At 42.0% G+C, this 17,799-nt stretch overlaps 1 protein-coding gene across 2 annotated transcripts in view; it reads left to right on the forward strand.

Moving 5' to 3' along the window:
• The first annotated feature begins 982 nt into the window (after positions 1–982).
• zbtb16a (zinc finger and BTB domain containing 16a) overlaps positions 983–17,799 on the forward strand; it is a 137,255-nt gene continuing 120,438 nt past the window's right edge. The window contains exons 1-2 of one of the 2 annotated variants that reach the window (XM_005916096.2): positions 983–1,123; positions 4,192–5,518. In XM_005916096.2, the coding sequence (XP_005916158.1) occupies positions 4,281–5,518 (1,238 nt within the window). In that variant the 5' untranslated portion in view covers positions 983–1,123; positions 4,192–4,280. Of the gene's footprint in view, positions 1,124–1,741; positions 1,851–4,191; positions 5,519–17,799 lie in introns of those variants that run through there. The other variant, XM_042218316.1, reaches the window with a different exon arrangement.

A 17,799-nucleotide genomic window follows, 5' to 3' on the forward strand; every position in this document is an offset into this window, starting at 1 on the left:
TGCAGATCTTGGATATATTTAATCACACTGAATTGTGAGCTCATTCAGAGTTTTGTTGGCAGTGACTGACACTTTCTTGTCTATTAACCCTTTTTTTAACATAACATTTGAACCATGTTGTGGTTAAAGGTATTAGATTCTGATTTAGGTATACCCATTTTTCAGTCGATCATTTACTTTGGATGGTTATAAACTTTATTCTAGCCATTACACAGTTAAATCGCGAGTATTATAATTTTGCACTGACCTAAAAATCCCCCTAGTTTCTTGAATATTCCACTGTAAAATCTGTTAATGACAGCAATAGTGGTGTAGCGGTTTGAATTTAGGATTTAAAAAAATAATAATTTAATGCGTAGTTCGTAAAATGATAGAAGTGGGAGGATAGGATAGGAAGCTGGAAGCACTAATATCACAGAATATCGATGTGAAACTACATCATTGCCAGGAACACAAATAATGAAATTATAATGTGTATTGCTTTCTGATTGTAGGACATCAAGTCATGGAACACGATGTTACTTTTTAAGAAGATAGAAAGAGAGCCTTTTTTTAATTGAATAATTTCTCCACTTGTTTTTTGGGTACGCTAATTATGTGCCAGACAGCACAGCTACACAGCTTCATCGCTCCTTTGCACTAAGTCATACCTGCCCCTCTGCTACACCAATTTTTGAACCGATATGAATGGAGTGAAAATATTAGAGGGTTTTTTTATGAGCCCCTCTTCTTGAGTTTCCCTCCTGTAACGCCGAACCCATAAGTCAGCTCCTGGCTCGAGTTAAAGAACAACCGCAGGCTGTGTGTGCGTTCAGGAAGCTGGAGAGAGGGCAGTGTCGCTCACCTTTCACTGCCATACTGTAACACAGGCGTTTGACATGAGACAGCCCCCTAGGTGTCTCACTTTCTCAGTGTTTGTATGGACTGGAGCGCAGCGCCGGCTGCCCGCCTGCCTGCTTCTCGTCTGGCTGACTGGCTGCGTTGACGTCAGCGCCGTGTTGATTTGCTAAGGCGAGAGAAGAAAGGAGTTAGAGCATGTTCTGAGAGCGGGTACTGCGAACTGCCTTACTATGCTGTAGCCCCAATCCCCCTGCACTATCCGGAATCAAAACGTGCAACTTAGGTGAGTACCAATCCGGGCTAAATGCAGCTGCAGTTTCCCGGCGACAAGTGCCAGACCCGCTACTCTGCATGTATCTAGTACTGTTTTCTTCGCGTACTTTCATTCACCATATGGATGTTTTGATGTGTTTATAGTGCTGAGGATCGGCTTTTTTATGCGTGTCCCCATTCAACCTCACGCTGAAGTTGACTGCAAACGCGACTTTGGCATGCGAGTTGGACTTGCGCACCGGAGTTCTGGATGAAAACAAGTGTTTACCTGATTGCGCTGCAAGGTGTTGAAGTTTGCATTAACGCACTGTAGCTCAGTGTAGAGATGTTAAGGTTGACGTAACCCCCCCTTCTTCTTCTCGGGCTCGTTAGTATTCTGGAGATCGCAGTCAGAGGACGTGAGGTCTGGCTGTTTCACGGGGAGCCAGACAACATATGACGCCTCGCTGCGTGTGACTTTGAAATCGCGTTAGCTTGTTTTGGTGGAAATTTTGCCCATATTTTTTTTTTTTAAGGACGGCGACACTCATGCTTGTCCTTGTGTCTCCAGACGCACCAGCGTGGCTTATTTAGCCGTGATGACATCATGATGGGGGACTAGAGACACTGGTTTTTACACACGAAACAACCGTAAATCCAGTCACTGTACAGGCGCACTGCCATTGATTGACAGCCAGCTAAATGTTTGATTGGTTACCAATAATCGGCTCGCCGTAGCACGCGCAGCACACTGTGAGGTGGGGGAACTGGTAACAGATGCGATGGCAAATTGATTTGTTATCGAGTGTGTCTGATCTCTCTCTTCCCCTTTCACTCTTTTTTCCTCCTTATCCCTTAGGCAGCTTTCCCGAGACCAAACCCCCCTTCTTTCTCCTTCACTGTTACAAGGTAGCGCTACAGTGTTCATCATGCCTCAAAGTCCACCTGTGCGTTGATCAAATGAGAGCTGGCTCAAATCGGAGACCCTTGCCTGCCGTCTGTGTCGCGTGTACTTTTTTAGCAGGCACCGGTATCTGATTGCACCCCCTCCCCGTACCATTTTGATCTCTCCGCGTTTGTGTCTGTCAGTGTGGCTCATGGTCTGGAATATTGAACGCTGTTTATTCTTGTTGTGGCTGGCTCGTCAAGGCGCGCTATGGCAGACAACTCGTGATCAGATTGATTATGCTGCCTCTCTGTGAAGTCGGCGTGATGTGGTTATTGTCAGCGGTCCATATCGTCCTCCTGGGAGGAAATCTCTCCAGGCTTAATGTACTTAATGTAGTACGTGATGTTTTGCGTAACGCATAATGTTGTGTATAATTTGTCTGGTGAGTCTGGCTAAAATTAACGCCGTCTAGACCCACGCAGCCTTTTCCCTTTATTAATAGAAAACAGACAAAGTCCCCAGACAGCAACTTTACATCCCAGTGAAGCCACAGTTTAGTTGATAACCCACAGAGCGCAACAAGCATTGATCATTTACGGGGCCATAAATCGGCGCTATTGGCATACCTGCAATAAAGATAATGTCGGGTTTTAGGCATGATCTCTGTTTACTGAGAGGCTAATTTCAGTTAGAGGAGAACCTGTGGTTTTATCATTACCTACATTCTACATCGATTTTTGTCAAGGTACGGAAAAGACAAACCGCCCAGTCCCCCAAAAGCCGGGAGAATTATTTTCCGTTACTCTCAGCAGTAACAATAGGTGCAGCATCATTTACCCCCTGAATATTCAGATTCAGTGTGTTTAGATGATCTTATTTATATATTATAGAAGGTTTGGCAAGAAAAAGAAACCTTATCATTTTTTCAAGGTTTATTTTTCCTTTCTTCTTTTCTTTTCTTCTTTCTTTCTTTTCTTTTCTTTTTTTACAGGTGTGAAAGGAGGGAAAGAGCTGCCCAAGTTGTCTTTTTATTCCCTGTTTCATAATCTTTAAAAATTAATTTGAAGATTAGTATTAATAAAAACAATAATAATATTACAAATTTAGACAGCATGTCACTTCTCACCAGACTTCATTTGACACACTTTGTCATTTGTCATAAGCCTGACTTATTCACTCTTCCGAAAACCTAAAAATTGGCCCTGAGTAAGCTTTTGTAGGTCAAAGGCGACACTAATCTGGTGACCATTCCTGCTTCACTTGGAGTAGGTGCAGTGGCAAATAACTGTTTAGTTAATTGGGACAATGAAGAAGCAGCATAGTTCAGTGTTAAACTGAATGTAGTGGTGAATCTGTGTATTCAATCTAAGCCAGCTTTAATTATTTTTTTGGTGCAGGTCAAAGTATAGGGTTGTGGGAGCGTGTTGCGTTGTTAACTTCAGTAATCAGGTTAACAGGAGTAGGAGGAGGACAAATTTGCGATTTTCAACATTAGCGACTGAGAGCTGTGTTTGGTACAGCAGTGTTGTGTGCTTTTGCCTCATCCTGCTTTCCTTTCCACCCATTTCTGGCCGCTGCTCTCTGCTCCCGTCTGTGATGAGAATACTGAGTAAGATGCTATTTAATTTCAGAAAGGCTGCTGATGGTCTTTGTGAACCGAGCGGCAGTGAAAACCCACAATTCACACTTGTTTAACTGGTGTACATACCGATTAGATAACTAAATGAAGACATCTTTTTAACGTAACATATGTTGGACTGATTGATATGCAGGTTGAGCATGTTGGCTCACAAATTGTTTCCCTTCAGAAATCTACAGTCAATACTCTCTGCTGAATTTAAGAACAATGCCACTGAGCGGAGTGTTTACCACACTGGCAGGATATTTGCAATTGCCTCACACTTGCCATTTAGAGAGAGAAAGAGGTGGTATGTTTTAAATAAGCGTAACAAATTCATCACATTTATTTGCAGCGTGATTGAAATAATGAAAGGCACTTGTATTTTATGATAAACTGGAATTTAAAAAAAATTTCAAAAGAGAAAGCCCTTTCATTCATTCAGATTCTGAAGGGAAGAAAAAAAAAAACGCAGACTGAGCATGTTGGATTTAAATGTGTAAAGACTAATATCTTTTTAACTCATGATACTTTGTACTCATGATACTCTACCAGAGCTGATTTTTTTTCTCCCCTCTTGTCTTCCATACAGGTTTCATCTTGTTTACAAAGATAGCTAAAAACATTGTTGATCGGGGAAGGAGAGCCTCATGAGTCGGCCTCGTGGTTTGCATCGACATCATGGATTTAACTAAAATGGGTATGATCCAGCTTCAGAACCCCAACCACCCCAATTCCCTGCTGCAGAAGGCCAACCAGATGCGTCTGGCTGGAACTCTGTGTGACGTGGTCATCATGGTAGACAGCCAGGAGTTTCACGCTCACAGGACTGTGCTAGCCTGCACCAGCAAAATGTTTGAAATCCTCTTTCACCGCAGCAGCCAGCATTATACCCTGGACTTTCTATCACCAAAGACTTTTCAGCAGATTTTGGAGTATGCTTACACTGCCACGCTCCAGGCCAAGGTGGAGGACTTGGATGACCTTCTGTATGCAGCCGAGATACTTGAGATTGAGTACTTAGAAGAGCAATGCCTGAAGATCCTGGAAACCATCCAGTCCTCAGATGAAAATGATGCTGAGGTCAACGCTAACGATGGAAGCACAGAGGAAGACGATGAGCGCAAAGGTCACAATGGAGCCAAAAACTCAAAAAAGCATTCCATGGGGAGCCCCTATCTGTCAGGTACACAGCAAGTCTCTAACATGCCCGGGGTCGTCGACCAGAGTCCCTCCGTCTCCACTTCCTTTGGTGTCTCCACCCTGAGTCCCACCAAAGCTGCTGTGGACAGTCTGATGAGCATCGGCCAGTCTCTGCTCCAGCAGGGCTTTGGTGGTGAACAACTAGTTCACGGCAACTCCAACCAACTGATGACTGAGATCAAGACTGAGATGATGCAAGTGGATATGGGTGGCAATGGCCACGAAAGCCCACAGAACATGGAGTCCAGTGCCTCCAGCAATGGAGAACGAAGTGGGGAGGACAGGAACAGAGATGGTCCCGGAACGCCAACCAGGAGCAGCGTGATCACCAGTGCCCGTGAGCTGCATTACGTCCGTGACGAAGGCATGGGCGACTCTCAAGCTGAAGTCAGTCAGATGGGGATGGAAGCAATGGCTGGAATGACTGAGAAACATCTGGCCTCTCTCTACTCCTTACCTGTCAATCATAAATCAGATGCCATGATGTCCATGCCAGTATCCATGGCGTCCGCTCTGCCTATGTCCCCAGCCCTGGCTATGTCTATGGACTTCAGTGCCTATGGGGGACTCCTGCCTCAGAGTTTCATCCAGAGAGAATTCTTCAGCAAGCTTGGGGAGCTGGCAGTGGGCATGAAACCAGACGGCAGGAACCAGCATGAACGTTGCAATGTTTGCGGTGCAGAGCTACCAGATAATGAAGCTGTGGAGCAGCACAGGTAAGACAACTTTTCTTCTGAAGATAGTTGCTTAAAAAAATTTTTTTTTAATTGTTTTGTTCTTGAAATTTGTGTCCCTTTTTTAGCATTTCAACTACCCTTAATTTGACTGAAATTTTGAATGTGTATTTATGAATTCTTGATGTGCATCAGAATGTGAAATTAAGTCACTTGGCTTCATTTTACTAATTCATGATCCACATAGTAACTTAATTCCTATTGTTAATAATTTAAAGTGGACAGCTTTTTGCTTTGAAATGATGAGAAATAGCAAATAGTAACATCCTTTTATAATCACAGAAACCTTAGTTTTGTGTGGCTGACAGCTCAAACTTGGAGATTTGCTCCTTCAGTAACTACCAGGCCTGTCCAGGTGACCGCCGAAGGAGTGCTGTCTTAACATTGTCCAAGACCATTAGTCACACCTTACAAGATGTGGGCGGCAGCTATCACACACACTTACCAAAGTGGAACCCCCTCATCCTGGAACCAATTCCCCTCCCCTTTCCCATAACTGCACAAGGGGGGCCTTTATTAGCTTGATAATTGGAGTAGACGGTCAGTCCAGGAAATGAGTGCTGAACCTGGGCTTTGAGACAAGGAGGTAGCTCTTGGACAGGAGAGTGACAGTAAACCAGAAAAAAAGAGTTTTTGCCCCGAAACCTCACTTGAATTACTGAAAGTTTTTCAAATCTCTCTATCCCTTTTTTCTCACATAATGCCCTGCTCAATTTGATATATTTCACTGGATTTCTGTCATATTTGGATTGACCCTGGTTGAGCAAGCAAACTGAATATTAATCTTGCATGACCTCTCTTTCGTGCTGTCGTAATGTTTAAGAAATTTTACTTTGAAGGCCACCTTCTCACCCTGCAGTGTTTGCTTGAATCAATGCAAAGGAATGCACAGTGGTTAAAGTTCACCGGAGGATTTGAACCTTATCACCCGTCCCATCATTCTTGAGCTGGTATCTTGGCATACATGGCTAAGCACTGAAGTGATTCAGTCCAGACTTTCAAGTTAAAGAAATATTACCGAATAGGTTTGACTCGATGAAAGACATACAGGAAGTCACAGTGTATATATTTGTGTGACCTTCATGATCAGAGCTAATTTTTCATTAAGTTAAAGAGGATTTTTGCATTGACTCATATTAAACATCTAAAAACCATAAGGAGAGAAAAAGAAGTGGCTTTTGCGCATATGATTAGTTCATCCTAAGCAGGCTTTTACAGCCACTTTTTAAAAAAAAAAAGAAGCACAATAGCCTCTTCTTTAGATGCATTAATGTAGCCGAACTGCGTTAACGGACAGGCTACGCTCGTCTCTGTCTTGAGAAAAAGTGTGGCGTGTGAAATGGTTGCCTGTGTTTCAAGAGGAATTTCATCAATTCACTCAAGCTGGGAAATCTTGTATCAAAGGAGATTTCCAAACCGTTTCATGCATTGATCTCGCCGCCTCACCCCATAGCATACTAATGGGTTAATTTACACTGGTTGATACACCGACACGACACTGTTTAATATTGTATGTGCTGTCCTGACAGCCTCCTGAAGTGTAGAAATCAAACATTGCATCATCCGCTGTCTGCTCTGCCATTTTGACATGAAAGGTCCGCTTCGCCTGAGATGCTTGATAATTCAGACGCTTCTCGTGTCCTCACAAACTCCACTGTGGGTCATTTGGTATCATATCCAGTCCCTGCTTCTTCTTTTTTTTCTTTATTTATTGCTTATTTTTTATGGCTATCCTGTCACACTTCTTAATCGTCCTGATGGGTATGCAAGATGTTTTATTTCAGACAAGTGGAGTCGTGTTCCCTCTGACTAATTACGTATCATTCCCCCGGAGCAACTGTGTCAGGGTCAGCACTGCCTCTGCAACAAACGCATAAAAAAGTTGGCAAAGTTCACTTAGGTGCGGGCAGGTCAAGTCAAACATGAGTCTAATTGTTTCCAGATGTGGCACAGGTCAGTGGTGTGAGGTGTCAATGTGGGCTTCTATGTTTAAATGAATGCACTGAAAAGTGCCCACTTCCTGTATAAATCTAGTTTCTGCAACCTTTCATAAAAACACTGAATTCATTATGTATTGGCAAAACAAGTGTAAGGAGTTGCTTATTGACTGTGGAAACGTTTGCTTCTTTTTAAGCAGCAGAGATGCTACCTTGATATTAGGTTAATGAAAGCCTTATAATGAACATCAGTTTAGAATAAATTATTATAATTGAAGGGAAAAAGCTTATATTAAATGTTATGTCAGAAGTAGATTTTTGGCTGCTTTTTCTGATATGATAGCTGATCAATTAACTTAACTTTAGACTAATTCCTTTAATGATTGACTATCTTAAGATAACTATAGATATTTGAGGATTTTGCCTTCTTTGAACTACTTTATAAGTAGTTGTGTTATCTGTATTTTACCTTGGGTATTGTAAAAGCACTGATGTTGAAAGTTTAACTTATTGTGCAAACAAAAATGAGCTTAATGAAAGGTTTACTCTGACTTATAAGTGCCTGAGTTTCCTTGTATTTAATCTAAGTCTATCTGACCATGGCAACTTTTCCCCTCCACCTTCCCTCCATCAGGCCACCAGCTCACGTCCCCACTGACAAGCCCTAGATTTATTTAGCCCACGGTGTGCATTGTTGGGGCTTTAGGCAGACAGGATTACAGCAATATTTTAGTAACCCTTGCACTGAGAAAATAATCAACACAGGAAGGGCCTGAGTGATTATTTAGAAAATAAATGCATGATGCAGGGGGCTAATTCTGCAGAGGCAGTGGGGGTGGCGGTGGGGGGGGGGCTCCTCTGCTTGGTATTCCAAACACAGCATCCAATTCACGGGAACTAGCCTTGGGTTTATCTCTTTCACTTAATCGTCCATTCTCATGCAAATGATTGACCCTCGCTGTAATGTACATCACATAAGTGAAAAAAAAGAGCCTGTTTGAAAGGAGCTTTTCCAGCATATAGCCGTTAAACATTACTGATAAGTATCAATGCTATAGCAGTGTCTTTTCATAGTACAGCCTGGGTTTATTTTTGGAGGGGCACAGGGGCGATGAATGAACGGGATAAGTCAATGAATTCCTTTTTGTCTGCTCTGTTTTCGCTCCTGTTATTTTTATTATTGATGGCAGTGTTTGGGGCAGAGGCTGGCAGCGGTGGAAATAATCACCCTCGCATTAACCTCCGCACGCGCACACACTTGTGTTCATTACTTTTCACATACACTCCCCTCAGCAGTAGCAGGCAGCGCTCACTCTTCCATTTCCTCCTCTTTTGTGGCAAAGGGGACGGAGGGCGCTCTAATACCCCAGGCCGCAGGTGTTTAAACAGCAGGCCCAAGGCCCTTATCTGTGCATATCAGAGTGGGACAGATAACCCTTGGCGCTCCTTCTTAGTAAACCAAGAGCAGATTGAGTTCAGATAGTGGTCCAATGCATTTTGTTGCAGGTGATAACAATGTATGCACATACACACACGTATGTAACCTGCACACTAAGGGGAAGCTGTTGGAAGGTATAGATGTTGTTTCCTTACACAATGACATTCGGTTGCTTTGGTCACTAGCAACAATTAACCACCACACCCATCCCCAGTGAGCTCCAATAAGCATAAAGGATGCCTGCAAGACAGTCGAAGGGACTCAATCGTACCAAATGTCAACTAATAAATACACCTGTTTCATGACAACAAAAACACACATTTTTTGTAAATACAGTATGTCTATATACTCAAATATATATATATATATATATATATATATAAGTCCCTTATGGTGTTGTTATGGTTAGATAAAGTTATTTGAATACATATAATAAAAACTGTAACAGCATTTAAAATTAAACTAACTTATCTTTTTAACTATTTGGATCTTTGTGATTGGTGGTCAAACTGACAATTCAGAAACACGGAATAACATCCTGTGTGATATAGTTGACAATCCAGTCATAGTCACCAGTGAAAAGTCACCAGTCTTTTCACTCGTGGTGATTGATAGTGCCTGTCATAAAATTGCAAAAGGACCTGTCAAAAATTTCAAACCAGCACAGCACTGCGTCCATTTTGCGACCACAGCAGTTGTAGCTTAATGTGGTAGCCAACTACCTTGGGCCATGTCGTTTTAACTCTCACGATTAGATATATTAATATTATCTCTTAAGTTCCATAGCTCTTATTTCTATTAGCAGCTAGACTGAAGACTCTACAACACTGACCAGTGTTGTTCTTTCGACATACAACAAAACCACAAGGTTCTGATGCCGTAAGAAAACTGTCTGTGCCGATCACAGTGCATAACCTCACAAATAGAGTGTGTGTGTGTGTGTGTGTGTGTGTGTGTGTGTGTGTGTGTGTGTGTGTGTGTGTGTGTGTGTGTGTGTGTGTAAAAAATCAGACTGTTGCTGTTGTTTGAGAGGTGACATCCGGTGTAGTTTGTGCAAAATCCCCAGACAGCAGTCCAGAGTGTTTGTTGACCTCAAAATAAGAGCCCTTCTGTATCCTGCTCATCTTAAGTGTAAAAAGTAGGGGAAAAAACTACATGTGCTAACAATAAAGGATAAATATCTGTGCTTTGAAGTAGGTAGTCAGATATTTGCTTCATTGTCACAGTCTTACTCACTGAATACAGTATGTCGCCTTTGATCTTAAATAAGAATGACTAAGAGAGCAGCAGACTTTTGATTCTAACCTGTAAAACTGTGCAAGCATTTTCCTGCTTCCTGAAAGTAGCTGGGCAACAAAGCATCCATTACATGGCAGTGGATTACCCTCTATTTGAAATCACTCAGTGAGTTAAGTCTCCCCTGCTTGCACTCAGAGGTACAGTACATGTTGGTGTAATAATCCAATAGCACAAAAAGCCTCACTCAACGAAAAACACCTCTCCAAGAAACACCTAAGCCACAGACAACAGCAGAGGGCTTATTCAAGTCTGGCTGCCACATCATTTCCCTTTTATCCTCGCACAGGTGCTTTCTTTTTTTGCCCCTATTGGAGGTGCGGTGTTTGTTTGTGCCCCTAAGGAACTGCTGCTTTGACCAGGCCCGTGGTGATAGCCAGAGCCGAGGCAGCTGCTGGCTGAGTCCCAATTATAGACAGGCTTTAAAAGGCTCTGGTTGAACCGTAAAGATTTACACCGCCATCGCTGTGATCTCAGATCTGGGCTCTGTCCTCACTGTCAGGATAGGGAGATGTATCGATTAAAGACTTAACTCAGGGGGCTGCATCTTGTGGAATATACTACACGCACACAAGCGTGCAGATCAAGCGTCTTATTGTCCTACACTGTGATGTCATCAGGTGGCACAGGAAAGTAGTCTTTTTAGAGAGGGCGGGGGGAAAAGATGCTATTTTGGAAACGGTGTGGTGGTGGTGGTAAGAAATAAGATAAGTAAGAGAAGGGCAGCACCAAGATAGGGGTTGGGGGATACCAATATGCAGACAGTGGCTGTGGCAATGGAGGGAGGCGATCTAATCAAGCAGCAGATTAGATCGCCTTCCTCCCTGAGATAAGAGTGGAGGGAGTGTGCTTGTGCAATAAAAGTTAGCAGCTTGACTCGGTGTGACCAGCTGCCTCTGTGTGGCTAACAGCGCTCAGCAGACGTGGCCTTTGCTGATGCGGTCTGGCTTGGAGTGCTATGAAGCAAATACACTGAGGCCCCTATCTTTTGTCTATGTGGGGGAACTTGTGGTTTGGAGAGAGGGTTAATGATAACATACTGTACTCTAAGTTGGCCTTCTTTGTACCCATGCAAGCATGTGGATTTTTTTCTCTTGTATTTTTTTGAGAGGCCAGGGTGGGGGCTCAAGGGGAGTGCTAATTACTGCTAGTTATCAGGTGACATGCAAATGCATTATCACCCCTAACTTCCTGATGTATATCTCTACTCCCAGAAGCTGCAGTGCGAGTGTTGGCAGGAGGAGAGGCTGTGGCACAAAGGCTGTGTGTAAATTACCGCACAGATAAATGCATAAGCAGAGTTTCTCTATTTTACAATCTGCCTTTTGGCAGACTTTTCTTACTGTATTAAGGTCCATGCATCCATTGTCAGCTTTCCCATTAAATAAGAAAAAGTCAATAGAATTAGAATGATCTGACCTTAAAGCTCAGTGGGTTTTAGTTCTGGTTCATGGAGCCCTTCCTCTGTTCTCCTGGACCTGAACGCTGTGGGTTCTAATCCCATCGATATCCCATTAGCATCCCCTCTCCGGGTCCCCGCCACATGAAAGAAGATGTGCCGGTTCCCTCTCTCTGATTCTATCACTCTGGCGGACCGTAGGGAGGACGGCCACAATGAGTAAATGTGCTGAAGCCAAAGGGCCAACCCAAGTGTGCTCACAAATGTCCTGTGAGTATGCGCCTGTGTGTATGTGTGTGAAATAGCTGCCACCGCCACCTCGGAGGCCCCCTAGCCTCCCTGGGAAGTATCAAACCGGAGCCCTTCGCAGCTTCAAGCGAGAGAGCTACTAATTAGCCTCTTTGTTGCCACTTGAATGGTTTGCCAGAGATTGGCAAGGGGCCCCAATGGAGTGATACCAGCACACTAAGAAGCTGGTCATAAAAATTACCCCCCATTCTCTCCACCATCACCTGTCACAAAGGAGCTCTCAGGTAGGAAAATGAGGCCAGAACAGCACAACGTGAGCTTTTTATCCTTCTCTTTAGAGACTGACGGATGATGTTTGCTCAACAGGTTGATTCTGGGTTCGTGCTAGCTATCTGCTCATAAGCTGGAGGGCAAGGCCACATATAATTGCAACAGCTTTAATGTTATTGATAGCATAAGCTCAGCGTTCTCCTCTTTAAATTGCTGAGTGAGAAGTCGAGTTAACATCGAGTAGCAAATCGATATGCAAAATCAGATTATTTTAGAAGTGCTGCTGATGTAAGCCAGGTTATTGGCTTGTTTAAGTGAATGCACAACCACTTTTCTCTATAGGTGAAAAAAAAAGTAAAAACAGTGTGGGTGAGTTTCACAATTATGTACCCTGAACAAGAACTAATATGGCATAAAGAACCACCAAATCAATACTTTGCACAAAAGAGTTGTTTGCTACAAGAACATTATCAGATTTTGTGGGTTATGAGATTTATTTGTTTTCTTAGTGTTCCTTGAGACAGTTATCCAAACAAAAGTTAATAGTTCCATACTCCCTAATTTATGCTTTAGTATTAAAATACATCAACCCCCGAAAGTTATTTATTTCAACACACTAATTGGAAGAACAAGAATTTGAGTAAATAATGTTAGAGGTGGTGCTTTTTATGTTTTTTAGATTACATCATTGATTAACCTCTAAAAACATTATTACTATAATAATTTACATTGAGTTTGGGTTTGTCAGGAATCTCAGCCCTGACCCTGAACCTTAAATAAGAGGCTACAAGAGTTAAATGTTTTCTTAAAAGTTGTATTACTAAAGATGAATGTGATTATGTTATAACAAAGCAGCCTGTCTGACTGTCAGACTATTCAAAATGCTCTCCGATCCATACTTCTGGCAACTGACATGCTGCTCGGTGAGCGCCGTGGCAGGAGTGCAATGAATGTCAAGGCGACTTGCAGCTTTAGCCCTGACCGACACATTTTAAGCTCCGCTGTAATCCAGGAGGGATCAGTTGGGTAAATCATGGCATAAAGCTTAAAACCATAATTGATTTATGTATTTGCTGACCGAAGACGCCCAGAGAGATTAACGGAGGGAGAGAGCCGATGATGGATATGCCGACCCCCTCGTGCAGCCTGCGCGCTAGGTGGGGGGATGAATTCAATTGAAGGGAGATTTGTCAGCTTGAAAAGGAAGAATGTCTAAAAACAGAGTGAGAGTCTGAGAATAGTCGCACTGGAGTTGCATTTAAAACATCAATCTGTATGTAAGTGTCTGCATTTTTTGTTGTTGTCAGCTTTAGTAGCTGATTAAATTAAACTTAAATTAAACAGGCTTGGTGTGATCAGTAGCTTTGATTAGCCTCCTATTCGTTCACATATTTTAATGTTGTCTTGATAAGTGCTGACACACATGATAGCCACTGTAGAAATATTATCATATCATGAATCCAATTTCTTTCTTTTTTTTTGAGAAATGAGAAAATTTCTCATGTTAATTTTTCTGTTACTTTAAGTGTTATATTTAAAATCAAATTTAAATTTTTCTTTCTTTAAGGCAGCCAAATTATTCTTCATTTAATGTTAATCTAATTTAATATTCCTGTCACAGCCAACAGTATTTTTACTGATTACATGACCTTGGTGTGATAGCTGCTGTTACCCACTGTTGATTTATTTTTATACATTTATAAAAATGACAATAAGGATATATAGTATGTAACTCTATGTAGCATTTACATTCCTGTGCTGATCATAGACATGTCTTCGTAAAAAAGACATCATCAATCTCACATTAATTGGCATTATAATTTCCAGATTGTCACTGATGAGCTACTTGACACTCATTTAATTGGTCAGATGGCGACTTTGGTGTAGCCAGCACGTGAATTTCTCTGACACCTTATGAATCCTCTCTTTCTTGTTTACTGCCCGACTGTCAGACATCTCCAAGGTCTTTCTTGACCATTTCCAGATTGTTTCGTGTTTGTCTGTTTGTCCCTGGGCCCCGAAAGGCGAGAGTGGGATAGTAAAAAGAAGGAGGGAGGAAAAAAAAGCCATTCCATTTCCTGGACTGATCGCTGAAGCGGATTGCTCTGACATGTCATGACTCAAACAGCATCATTTCTGCCACTCCTGTCTCGGTGCTGACCTTACAAATGATGCTGTAGGCTCCCGCCATATGCCATTAAGCATGCTGTAAAACGGGATGGGGTTTTATCCCACTTCAAGCGTGCAACAGCGCGCGCGCACCCCCCGCAGCTTTCACTCTCTGTTCTCACCTCTCGGAAAACAAAAAGGAGATTACAGGAGTGTTTTTCTCTCTCATAGTTTTGTCCATATACTTTTTTTTTCTCGTCTTCCATTCCCAGCTTGTGTTTTATTGCCTCCTGTGAGTGTTGGTCTGAGGCAAGGAGCTGAAGCTTCCCTAACAGGTGTTTGGGTGCTTATCACACACGTCTGTGCCCTTATCTCTAGCCCTCAGCTTCCTGCATCCTCTCTCTTGCATGCCTCAGAGTGGGGATATATTTCACTTAGCCTCTGACCCAAAACCTTCCTCTCTATCTCTTTGGGTCTCTCTTCCTCCTTCGCTTGCTTGCTCTTGCTAACACACTCTCTCTCTCACACACACTCTCTCTCTCTCTCTCTCTCTCTCACACACACACACACACACACACACACACTCTGTGTGATAGACGAAACGAGACTGTGAAGACATTTCATCATTTTAACGCAACTTGACTTTCTTTGATCATTTCGTTTTCTTCATATTAATCATAGCCCGCAGTATGCTCCTTAAATTGAAGATTCTTGGGAATAAGTAAGAGTGCAGCAACAATTACTTTAGTTATCAGCATCTCTTCTTGTTTATTTTCTGTAATAATTGATCAGCGGTGAAGGATGTGAGACGTCAAGAAATGGTGAAGAATTCCAGCTTTTGGCCGAGGCGATGTTCTTAAAAAAGTTTAGGTTTTTCCAAGTTACATGTTTTGTTAATTACGAAAAAATTATGTTGCCCCACCAAAATCAAATGGTATCCTCCAACTGGCATAGGCTGTTATAGAGAGGGAGAAAAAAACCTTGAATTACAGCGTAAATATTTTAGTGGCTTTGGCACAGGGGCAGCTTTGATGTTGTTCAGACCCGTGAGTTTGATGCAGCATTTTGTCAGAGTGATTGGTCTCAGGCTTTAGCCCTGCCTCCACATTCCCTCCATCCTTCCCTACTCCCAAGCCCCACACAGGGACAAAGGCTAAAGTGTCTGTGGGATGGGGTTGTGATGGTGGTTTGGAGGGGGTTGACCCCATCCAAGGACCTGACAGGGGCCCTTCTTTTTTTTTTTTTTTTTTTTTTCTCCATAATCCCCATTCTGAGTGGGTACAGAGGGGAGAGAACCCGCACTCTAACACCCATGAGAGACTCTATTGTGAGTAGCAGGCTCTGTTACAGTAGGACGGATGCAGGGGTCTAAGGCCCAGATAAACGCTGGGGTCAGCCAGGCCCCCGTTATTTACAGTAGACCCTTTCATTGGCCGCCTGAAACAGGAGCCTGTGGTGGAGGTGGTGGCGGCGGGGCTTCAGGGGACGATCACTGTTTGTGCTCAGCCAGGCCTCCACTATAGGTCAAAGAGCACGGGGGGGTGGGGCCACAGGGGTTACAGACCTGACTTTTGTCTGTGCGTTGGGGGAGTTGCTGCTTCATCGAGGAGAAGAAAAGGTGTTGGGGGGTGGGAAGGGTTGTGTCCGTCCAAAAAAGGCAGCCAAGATGACTTCCATGAACACTTTTCTATAATGTGACATAACTAGATTTAGATCTAAAGGAAAAAAGAGCAAAACTGTGTGTCAAAGTTATGTTAATAATGTGTGTACATTTTTTTTTCATACATTACATTTCTTATACAACAAAGTCCAGCACTGTACATGAAGCTTAATAATTCTAAGATCAAGGAATTATTTTTATTTATTTTACATTATTTCAAGACAATTGGATTAAAGTGTAGATATTTTTGCACAACAATATGTAAGTTAGTATTTAACCTCATTGTACAGCAAATTATTTATCACAACAATTAATTCTGCCCCAGAACTAACAGTTTTAGTCTTCATTATGTCAAATTGCAGTTTGGCTCAACATTTGTCGTCTGGGCTGAAGATATTGTTAGTACCAACTCAAACTGGCATTTATATTTCAAGTTTTACTTTATTTTAGGCAATGAATATTTTATTTTTGATGTCATTCTTTCAAAAACTAATCAATTAATACGTTTTGAAGTTTCTCAGATTATTAAAGACATGTTTATTTTTGCCCATTTTCTTTTTATTCCTGGACAATAATAACACTTTGCTAGAAAACAAGATGAAATTCCTCAGAACTGTTCAACACAAAGAGCAATGGCAGCAGTATAAAAGCAAAATATTTTATTTTAATTTTTTTATCGTTTTTGCCAGGTGAAAAAAAACTGAAAATTCAGCACCGTCACAAATAACCGCATGCCTGTTTCAATTGTCCTGCAGTGACTCAGTGACCTAAAAACACGTCCTGCCATAGAAGGTAAAGAAACATAGCCTTTAAAAGAAAACAAAGGTGTTAGCTACTTGCTGTAACCCGATGCTTCAGATTTAGTTAGGTCATCTTCATTGTCCCGTGACATTCAATTCTCTGTAATAATCCCTTTTTTGTGACAAATCCAAAGTCCAAATGGTCAAAGCAAGTCTCCTCTACACTTAAAATAGTTGCTGTCAAGTGCATTTATTAACCTTAATCTGATCCGATCCATTACCAACCTAATTCCTGTTTGCTGTCTGTCATTAAGAAATGAGAACTTGCCAATGTCCAACATAGCACGAGAAAGTAAACTGGTACCATCTGCCAGAAGACTCGGGCGTAATCTTACCATAATCTTAGTGTCAACCTTCCACGTTATGAGGCTAGGATGGAGGGAAAGCCAAGCGGAGACATACAATAAGGACAGCCGTCTCTCAGGCATTCATTTGGCGGAACAGATTTAGTTATTTTTTCTTGGACAAAGACGGGAGGGGTTAAAGGTCAGCAGGCGAGAACTTTACAGATGAAGTGGGGTGTGGTGGGGGTGTGTAGAAGTTTTATTTGACCCTGCACCTCTCACCCCTATTGTCCTGTAAGAACACAATAGCTTCTGTCAAACTCAAGCGGTCAGCGTTTCGGCCAAGCCTGCTGAGCCACAGAAGTGCAATCAGAGATTTTAAATATGGCTGAAGGACGCTACAGATGACCAGTCAGGAGACAAAGATAAAGAAGAGATTTGTCTTCTCAAAAGTATTATTCTTACGTGTAAGAAGGAACATTTGTGAGTGTTTAATATTTGTTTTACTACAGTACGACTACTCCGGAACATTTTTTGAAACATTGGTAATTAATAGTTTCACATTCCTATTTTACATATAGAAATGTAACGGGTGATAAAAATGAGTTATTACAAATGAGAATGCTATAATACATGATTAAAACATCCTGTGAAAATGCATCAGTGTTCCATAATCAACACATGAGAATTTTTCCTGATATTTAAAGTGCAATTTACTGAGAGCTGCCTAAACTAATAATCAGATGAAGTAAAAAATAAATAAATAATAATAATTGTCTTATAATTGTCTTGCTTAAATCATTGTCTTAGTCATCTGAAAA

Source organism: Haplochromis burtoni, unplaced genomic scaffold (genome assembly GCF_018398535.1).
Source record: "Haplochromis burtoni strain Fernald_Lab_line unplaced genomic scaffold, NCSU_Asbu1 Contig_17, whole genome shotgun sequence".
Taxonomy (NCBI): Eukaryota; Metazoa; Chordata; class Actinopteri; order Cichliformes; family Cichlidae; genus Haplochromis; species Haplochromis burtoni.